Source organism: Mesocricetus auratus, unplaced genomic scaffold (assembly GCF_017639785.1).
Source record: "Mesocricetus auratus isolate SY011 unplaced genomic scaffold, BCM_Maur_2.0 Super-Scaffold_100026, whole genome shotgun sequence".
Taxonomy (NCBI): Eukaryota; Metazoa; Chordata; class Mammalia; order Rodentia; family Cricetidae; genus Mesocricetus; species Mesocricetus auratus.
The window spans coordinates 9,025,231-9,035,000 of record NW_024429207.1 but is presented as its reverse complement, the minus strand read 5'-3'; the positions used below and the strand labels follow the sequence as shown (position 1 = coordinate 9,035,000).

Below are 9,770 nucleotides of genomic sequence, written 5' to 3'. Positions count from 1 at the left end.
GAGACGCTGATGCTGTTTTCTTGTCAGGTGCAGTTTTTTTCAGCTAATAGCATCACATTGCAGGGCGGAGGGGATGGCCCTAAGAATCCTGGGAAACGGGCAAAATGACTTTTACTCCTCAAGCCACAGGTCTGCATTTAGAAACAGACATTGTATCGAGGAGTGCATTTACATACAATGTAGGATGAGGCTTAATTCAGTGTTTGAGTTAAGTTTGGAGGGTTCCCTCAAACAATGAGGTGAACCAGTTTTCCTGGGTAAGAGCGGATCTGTAGGTTCTTCATGAGCTACTGCTTTTCATTTTTAAATGGTGTCAGTTGACTTGGTTTTCTGCTCCTTGTTTGGAAGTAAACTTTGGAAGAATGGTAGAGAAGAAGCCATTCTTTTAAATACTTGTCAAAAGTGGTAATTTTGTCCTCAAGTAGGTAGCTAGTGAAAACGCTAATTCAGGTAGAACATCTCTCCTCCCCCTTTGCCCTAACTTCCGAAATGGCTTCAGGCTGTGCAAAGTATTAAGAATTAGTTTGAAGTCATCTAATACTATGACTCCATTTGGCTTAGAAAATGGAATGACTTCCTTTCACAAGCGATGGGCTTTAAGTAGAATTCTGTCTTCAGAATTCAATAGCTCAGCGGTAGCATTTGCCCAGCATTGGTAAAGCCGTAGGTCTGGTCTTCAGCACTGCAATAAAGGGATAGCTGGGGGAGCGCACACCCTCCTGTAACCAGGGGCCGCTTTCTGCGGGATGCTTGTGGCTCTGAGCATCCCCACACAGAAAATTCTATGGTCAGTACAAGGGTGGGGTGTCAGACTTACCTACTTTACAGAGAGGGGCACATGATGCTCCGAGGCTCTGGGGTGGGAGGGATTGATTCTCGAAGCTTCCGGTGTAGCCCACCCATGCTGTTTCACTCGTGTCTGTAACTTACATGCGGGAAGTCTGAATGGCACAAGACCATTCCTCTTCGAGTTCCTAGTGGCTTCGAAAAAGTACTCGCTACTGTCTCCTACCGCTTTGGACTTCATCGGCTAAACAACTTCTTGAGAGGAGAGTCTATATATTGCATTCCCAAAGCTGTACGGAAGATCCAGGTGACCTTTAATCCACAAAGCATCCTATTTTTATAATTGGGCTATTTGCTAAAATACACCACTGTCGAGTTCAAACCATTTGAGGCTTAAAAATAAAATAAAATAGTGATTTGGACCAGAGCTAGAGGTAGCTGGTTCAATTATGTTGCTGGATGCTTACTAAAAGTTTTATTGATGCTAGGCATCACTGTGCACACCTTTATTCCCAGTACAAGGAAGGCAGAGGCAAGTGGGTCTCTGTGAGTTTGAGGCCAGCCTGGTCTACATAGTGAGTTCCAGGCAAACTGGGATTACATATGAGACCCTGTCTCAAAATAAATGTTTTAATGACTGCTCAATTTGTGTATTTGTTCAAAATTTTTGGTTGGTTTTTTTAAATGGGAAGATGATAAATAGGCTGGAGCGACGGCTTGGCAGTTAACAGCACTGTCTGCTCTTGGAGAAGACCCAGGTTTGGTTCCCAGCACTTACACGTGAGCTCACGTTCATCTGTACCTCCAGTTCCAGGGGACCCTACACACTCTCCAGCACCAGGCATGGATGAGCTGCACATACCCACACGGAGACAAACACCCATACATAAAAAATAAAAATACATAAATCTTTCTGAAAAGGGAAATAGAACAGAGAAAAGATAAGAATGCTAAAGCCCACAAACTTGCAAATACTTCTTTCCTTTGGAAATTTGATATAATTGCAGAATTTTTTTTTGGTTTTACGAGACAGGGTTTCTCTGTATTGTTTTGGAGGCTGTCGGTCCAGCCTGGCCTCGAACTCACAGAGATCTGCCTGCCTCTGCCTCCCAAGTGCTGGGATTAAAGGCGTGCGCCACCATCACCCGGCTCTGCAGAATTATTTTTTAACCTCTTCCTTTTCTCAAGAGACTAGGGTGGCTTTTGGTGTCTGGAGGGAGAAATCCCCAATATTTAATTACCTGAGGGGCTGACCAATCACAATAAGCACCATCTCCAAGCAGCCAATCAGTTGCTAAAGGTTAACTGACTGCTCTTTTCCTGTCCAAGTTTTGTTAATGAGAAACCATGCATCCCCAGTGGGTGTAACAAGGCAGAGAGATTCTGCAGTTATGTTCTCACTGCATACGTTCCAATCCAAGAGGTCATTTGCCATCCAGCCTCACTTCCCACGTTTGTCAGATAGGGATAACGCCTGAACTTCAGCCCCACACTATGCTGTGTTGTAACGGTTGCAAGTATCAAGCAAAAAGATGCCTATGAAAATATTTTGAAAAGAGATGGAGGAAGTAATGCTAGTCAGACATTTGGACTTGATTGTTTTGTTTTGTTTGGAGCAGCATTGCAGGCTCTGAATGAGTGCATTTTCTATATGTACAGTATACTTAAATAAAACTTTTCATAAAACACTGCAACGGCATCCTGCCTGTTCATAATTCAGGATATAAGAAAAGGTGAAACTTAACAAAATAGTAGGCTTTCGTGCATATAGAGTTGGGCTCTATAGAACTCAGAATTCTACAAAGTCGTCATGCTAGGGTCTGGGTACCCATGATTGTAAGGAACAAATGAGGGGAACATAGATGGCACTGTTCTGTAGCCCCACAGAGTCTTCAGAAGCCACCATCTTACTGTAAGTTCCAAGCCCCCTTGGAATTCAATGAGAATCAGACAGGGCTGTAACCAAGAGAGCAAGGAAAGGATTCAAGGAAAAGACAGACAATGGGGACTGAATTTCACGGCAGAGATGAGAAAACCACCCCAGTTATTTATGGAGCTGAAGGGCTGTCTTAAATTTTCTAGGAAGCAAACTCAAGTTGGAGAATTGGCTCTCGCAGTCATGCCGGTGCCTGACAGGAGGAACTCTAAGCCAGCAAGGAAAGCAGAATTGGGCAAAGGAGAAAGTAAGCAAGGATAGGAACTGGGGTACAGTCTAGCTTAGCTTAATCTACACCTGGGATCCTCTGGGTATAAATCCATCTACATCATTGCCATTGCTCAAGACTAGGCTTTCTGTCTTCCTGTATCAGATACTGATCACAGGGGCAGTCACTGGAGAACCGCTGTGAGTCTACAGATAAAGAGTGGTCCTCAGAAATTTCAGAGAGAAATGCGGCTTCTTGGCAAATGGGATCTGAGACAGGCATTCGCAACAACTCTCTCCCTTATAGGATGCCCCTCTCCACCATGATGTGAAGTCCAGGAGGGTTTACAGTGGGGCAGGGCTTCTGCAACCAGCATCATGAAGAGAGCACTCGGGCAAGAATAGGTTCTCTTCCTATTGTAACAATGTACAGATATTGGGAAGAGGTTAACGTAACAGCTTCATGTACCAAAGTCTAAAGCCAAGGTCCCAACACTGCTGTGTCAGACTGATGACCTCTCAAAGTGATGCAGAAGTACTTATCCAAAGGCAAGCCAGAGTCAGGCTTGCACAAGACGGATTGCTTTTAAGCAGCAAAAAGACTATTGAGCCCTAAGAATCTGGTCCGCAGTAGTACTCATGGAGCTGACTTCATGGAGGGGTTGCTTCACAGACTGCTTTATGAAAAGGACAGAGGACACCTCGTTCTCAGCTTTTGGGTCATGTAAAAAATTCTTTTGTGAGTCATGCTAACCCATAACTGTACAGGGAAGGAACTTCTGGGAACACAAAACACAATACAGCACCAAATCAGTATCCCCGTGGTGGCCTCTTGACAAGTAGATATTTCTTTCAGTATAAGGGTAACTTCCTAATAAAACAGATACCAAAACGATGCCCCTGCAAGACAAAATGTGACTGCTCTTCAGAAAATTGGAACACGCCAGCCTCATTCCCTAAGACAGTCATGCCTTTGTCCATCTTTACATGACTTTTATTATTTTTCTAACTGAATCACAGTCCCCATTTATACCCTGTAGTTTAATTACTGGAATACAGGCTTTGCTTCTACCACAAATTATATGGCAGGCCAATAGTAAAGGGAAGAGAAAACAGTAGTCGATAGGGTCACAATTAGCCATAGTAAACAAGAAATATTCATAATTATTTTAGTGCTCATCTCTGCAGTTGGTCTCATGGTCATTATAAGTATTTTTAAGTACATTTAATTCTCCACTTTTTCTTGTCTTTAAGATACATACTTTCAGGGACTTGTATAATGATAATCTGTCTTTCCTCTTGATAGCAAGATAGAGGACAGTAATAACCCCCTCCAATTGAGTCACTGAAATGAGGAGCCCAAAGTACATACATGTCAGACTCAGTTTCCAGTTCAATGAAACCATGGGCTCACACGCTGGTGAAAGAGTGTCTTCCTTAGAATTAAGCTGTTAGCCAATCAAGGCTGTCCAGACCTTTGACGTTGCAGCATGATGTTCTAATCCACGTAGGTGATGGGCCAGATTGATACTTTAGGATACATGGGGTCCATGGGCTGCAGGTTGGTTGGATGGACACGTCTGCAAGACCAAGAGAACCTAAAGTTGCAAAGGCAGAAAACAGGAAGCAAACAGTTTAGTAAGGAGTTACTAGTGTGATTGTCAGAGGAAAAGCTATGACATCCTCCTTTGATTTTGTGACCAGTGAATCTTTGGTATAAGGTTAATAATACTATAGACTAATCACAGATTTAGCATTCATATCCCATCCTGTGGTATCCCATCCACAGGGTGACCCAGTTTTTTTTAATGAATCCTCAAAATCAATATTCTAAGGTGAGAAACAGCATATCCAGTGAATTCCAAAAGCACGCCCCTACTGTTGTACAATAAATTCCTTAGTAGTATGCCTTGAGAAATTCCATCATGGTGGACAGAGGTATCCTATAAGGGATACCATTCAGTGTCTAGAATTCCCTTTTATTTAAGTCAGAACAAAATATCCCACGTCTGTAATCCCAGGAAGAAGACCAGAGACAGTGCTCTTCTAGGTGGGGGAAGGAGAAGTATCAGTGCTCAGCTAGACAGATTTTTGCCTCCTCCAAAGGCAGAGATTTCCATGTTTGTTGGTTAACCTGTTTTCCCTCCATTTCTAGAATGTCTCCCAAAGAGAGTATGTGTTCCTCATATTTGTATCTCAGACAGAACCCACAGGGACTTTTCCTGGGTTTGATCATGTAAACTACATTGTTACCTCCAGACATTTGAAACAAAATAAACTTTGTACTAAAAGTTCCTGTTTTTTTAGTTACAATAAAAGAAATAAGATAAAAAGCAGTAATGACATAAGAAATGCACAGAAAGTTTTCAGGAAAAATTGCTATAAAAGCAAATTCTTTGTGTGCTTGTTTGTGGTACATGCATATATATGTTTGTATGTGTTACATACGTGCATGCATATGCATGCATGTGTGTACATATATGTACAAATGTACAGTACATATCTGTGCATGTGTGTATATAGACCACAGGTAGACATTGGATAGCTTTATTAGTTACTCTCTACCTTAGTTTTTGTGTCACAGTATCCCAGTGTACCCCAAGTTTGCTGATTTTGGCTAGGTGGGATGCTGTATCTCCACTCTTCCAGCATCAGGACCATGGGTGTATGTAGCCATGCATAGCATTTTACAGGGGTGTGGGAGTATTAGCTCAGGTCCTCTGCTTGTGCAACAATCACTGGACCCCTTGCCCCATCGCCCTAGATTCTGTAAAAGTTCATGAAAAGCTGGTGATTAGTCCAAACAAAAGGTGTAATGACAAAATATTTTTCCCTACAGATAATTTTAAATTACAAGTGAAATGGTTAAATTCTGGAGTCAGTCCATTTTAGCTCAAAATGTTTAATAGTTTAAAATGATGTGTAATGTATAAAACAGCTACGTGCTAACATAGCATCCAAGCAGTACATTTAAAGCCAGGATAGCAGGTAGTATAATGGCTTACTGTAGACTTATTCTTAAAGAGCTTAAAATTCAAACCACAGACAACATCATGGCTTTGATTCTTCATGTCTTTTACAGCAATTATACTTCATTACTATTCAGTTAACTACATTAATTAAATCATGAGTTTAATTTTCTTTGGATTGATCTCATTTTACAAATGTTTGGAGAGATCCTATGTAGATGTGTTTATCAGGTGGCTTTGTCCCCTCCTGCTGCAATATTTGCTTGTGTTATATTTAGGGGAGTTGGGGAGGGGAATTTCTTTCTTCCTTCTTTTTTCCTTCCTTTCTTTTTTCTTTCTTCCTTTATTTCACTTAAGGACACTACTAGGTAAGAGCACTGTATCATTTTGTCATAATTATTGACATTTTAAGACCATGTGTTCTTCTGGGAGGTTGGAGGTGGATATGGAGCGTGTGTGTTGGTATGTGCACGTATGTGGGGAGTGCAGGTGTGTGTGCATGCTTCTGGAGGCAAACGATGTTGCTGAGCATCTTCCTCCGATGGTTTCTTCCTTAGTTTTGAACCAAGGTTTCTCCCAATCCTAGAGCTCATCTGTTGGTTAAGGCGGACGGGCAGTGAGACCTGTCTTCCCATCACTGTGTCTACAGTTATGTGCTACCATGCCTCACTTTTTACATGGGTGCTGGGGATCCAAACTTGGGTCCTTATACTTGTGTGTCAAGCGTTTTACCACCTGAGATGTTTCTCTATCCCTTGAGGTCACGTATTCTATTCTCAACCCTGTGGCATTCCACAAAGGGTAGCATTCTATCCATTTCTACCGGATAATATCAAGCTTGCTCTTGATTCCCTGATGCTTTTATCTTCCTGTCTGTTCCTACTCAGTTCCCCAGAACCCTTTACATGCAGTCGCTAAGTCCCTATTGGATGAAATGTACTATAGCATTTCCATTCCAAGTTAAATGCAGTACAAATAAAATAATTTTGGCATCTTCAAAGGGAGACCTGCTTATCTCCGGATGGACAAATAAGAAAAGGATGTCCATTTAGGATGGGCTTGAAAAAATTAGTAAAAAAATTTCAAAACTGGATCAAGGAGTAATTCAAAAGAGAAGGGATATTAAGAAATTAAGCTTTTTTGAGCCACAAAAATAAAAGATTATATTGGTAGAACATAAAAATCAGTTAAAGTCTCTTTTCTATATACTGAAAATGTGTTCTGTTATCAAATTAGGACAGAAGGTTACCACTTATTCTGAATATATGGGGTTTAATGTTTTAATCTTGTTATTCATAAATACACGAGAATGTCTTTCCTTCTGTTTTGAGGGAGAAAGTTGCAGAACATAATTTAACTTTCACATGAGTTGGAGACGGTACACAGTGTTTTACATAACTACCTTGTCTAAGGCTCACTTGACACTAGGAGGGAATACACTATGAAAACTCTCTATGTCATAGGAGAAGGAATGGAACCTTGGCAAAGTGAAGTACCTCTGTTCAGTTCCATAGCTAGTGTGATGACACCACTATCCAAACCAGACACTGATTGTGGATCCCTTTTCTGTTAGGACAAAGATGTATGGCCCTCCAACACAAGAAGCTAGAGGCCCTTTAAAAGCTGTGGAAGAACCAGAGAGGTCAGAGATCTGTAATTTAAGGAATAGATGGCCAACTTGGGTGATGTTAGACTTCTCAGGTGAGATCCCAAACAAAATACCACATGGACATGTAATGATCTTGAAACGTCACAAGAAGAGAAAATAGTCTGAAATTCCATGCTTTGAGAAATGGAATGCTCTGGAAATACAGAAATTCATAAAATAGGCTTGACTCAATAAAGGCAACATTGAAGCTTACTGGTGGTATTTATTTCATTTATTCACAACTGCCACATGGTTTCAGATCATCCAAGCTTTGAAAAGAGTTTGTCCACCCTCCCCCCACTCCCCCAGCTCCGCTCAACGCCGCCCCCCCCCCCCGTGTCCTTGGTCCATCTGCCTCTTCCTCCTCCCCTCCCTTCTTTTCTTTAGCACATGGAAATATATAGGGCATATAAATGGAAAGAGAGCACATATATTTGCATGTCTGTCTGTATGCATGCATGCATGTGTAAGTTCATGGGTGTTCAGATGGGGGTTGATGTCGGTGTCTTCTTCAATCACTCTACAACTTCATTTCTAAGGCAGGTTCTCTCAGTTGAACTCAGAGCTTGCTCTATTGCTAGTGTGGTTAGCTCGTGTCTCCATTTCACTGGGACTACAGACAGGCTCTCAAGCCCACGGGGCTTTTGGATGGGTCCTGAGAATTCAAAACCTAGTCCTCAAGCTTGCTCAGCCAGTTGTCTTGGCTGTCTTTCCAGTCCCCCTCTTTAACATATGCTTAAAGATGTGATGCATATAATACTGGTGTTAACATGTGTTCTATACATCTTTCTCTCTCAGGAAATATATTTGTGGTGAGCTTGGCTGCTGCAGACCTCGTGGTTGCTATTTACCCTTATCCTTTGGTGCTGACATCCATATTTAACAATGGATGGAATCTGGGATATCTGCACTGTCAAATTAGTGCATTTCTGATGGGTTTGAGTGTCATTGGCTCAATATTCAACATTACCGGGATCGCCATTAACCGCTACTGCTACATTTGCCACAGTCTCAAGTACGACCGACTCTACAGTAACAAGAATTCCCTCTGCTACGTGTTCCTGATATGGGTGTTGACGCTAGTCGCCATCATGCCCAACCTGCAAACCGGAACTCTCCAGTATGATCCCCGGATCTACTCCTGTACCTTCACACAGTCTGTCAGCTCGGTGTACACGATAGCAGTGGTGGTTTTCCATTTCATCGTGCCTATGATTATCGTCATCTTCTGCTACTTAAGAATCTGGATCCTGGTTCTTCAGGTCCGACGGAGGGTGAAACCCGACAGCAAACCCAGACTGAAGCCACAGGACTTCAGGAACTTTGTCACCATGTTCGTTGTTTTTGTACTTTTTGCTATTTGCTGGGCCCCGCTCAATTTCATCGGGCTCATTGTGGCTTCAGACCCTGCCACCATGGTCCCCAGGATCCCAGAGTGGCTGTTCGTGGCTAGTTACTATATGGCATATTTCAACAGCTGCCTCAATGCAATCATATATGGACTCCTGAACCAGAATTTCAGACAGGAATACAAAAGAATTATCGTCTCATTGTTCACAGCCAAGATGTTCTTTGTGGACAGCTCAAACGATGCGGCAGATAAGATTAAATGTAAGCCTGCTCCACTCATAGCCAATAATAATTTAATAAAGGTGGACTCTGTTTAAAAAGCCAGTGGTGCTAGCAAATTATCCACACTGGTTGGTGGGGGGGGGGTCTTACTGCCTTCTGTGTTTGCTTTCTCCTGTCTAGAAACCAGCAGTCCAACCAGAAGTTCTTTAGGGTTGCCTCTGTTAGTAGTGGAACTGACCCCACTGTCTGCTTTATAATAGAATCTAGAGAGAGTTCTGCCTATCAAGGGGAATACTGACCATGAACAGTCATGTGTTAAATGAACCTGTATCAGTGGAGGAGACTGAAGCAAATGTAAAATGAATTCAATAAAAGAGAGACTGTGGGAACTTTTATTGTAAACAAGTGACAAAAATGCAGTACAGGTGTCCCTTCTTACCTGTGGTTGAATTAAAATAATCACAAAAACTTCACCTGTGTTGAGCATGAACCTATTTCTCTTTCTTGTCACAATCCCCTAAACAATATAGTATAATATTTATAATGTACTAAGCATTACATGTAACCCAGCAAGGATATAATGTACTAGGTGTGTAAGGAATATGGGTCAGTTATATACAAATACTGCCTCAATTGTATTTAAGTTATTTGG

The 9,770-nt window shown here is 41.9% G+C and overlaps 1 protein-coding gene across 1 annotated transcript in view; it reads left to right on the top strand.

The window, feature by feature from the left end:
* Mtnr1a (melatonin receptor 1A) overlaps positions 1–9,234 on the top strand; it is a 9,843-nt gene extending 609 nt beyond the window's left edge. Inside the window, exon 2 of the mRNA XM_040731952.1 lies at positions 8,345–9,234. Coding sequence (XP_040587886.1) covers positions 8,345–9,213 — 869 coding nt within the window. The 3' untranslated portion in view covers positions 9,214–9,234. The remainder of the gene's footprint in view (positions 1–8,344) is intronic.
* The last annotated feature ends 536 nt before the right edge of the window (positions 9,235–9,770 follow it).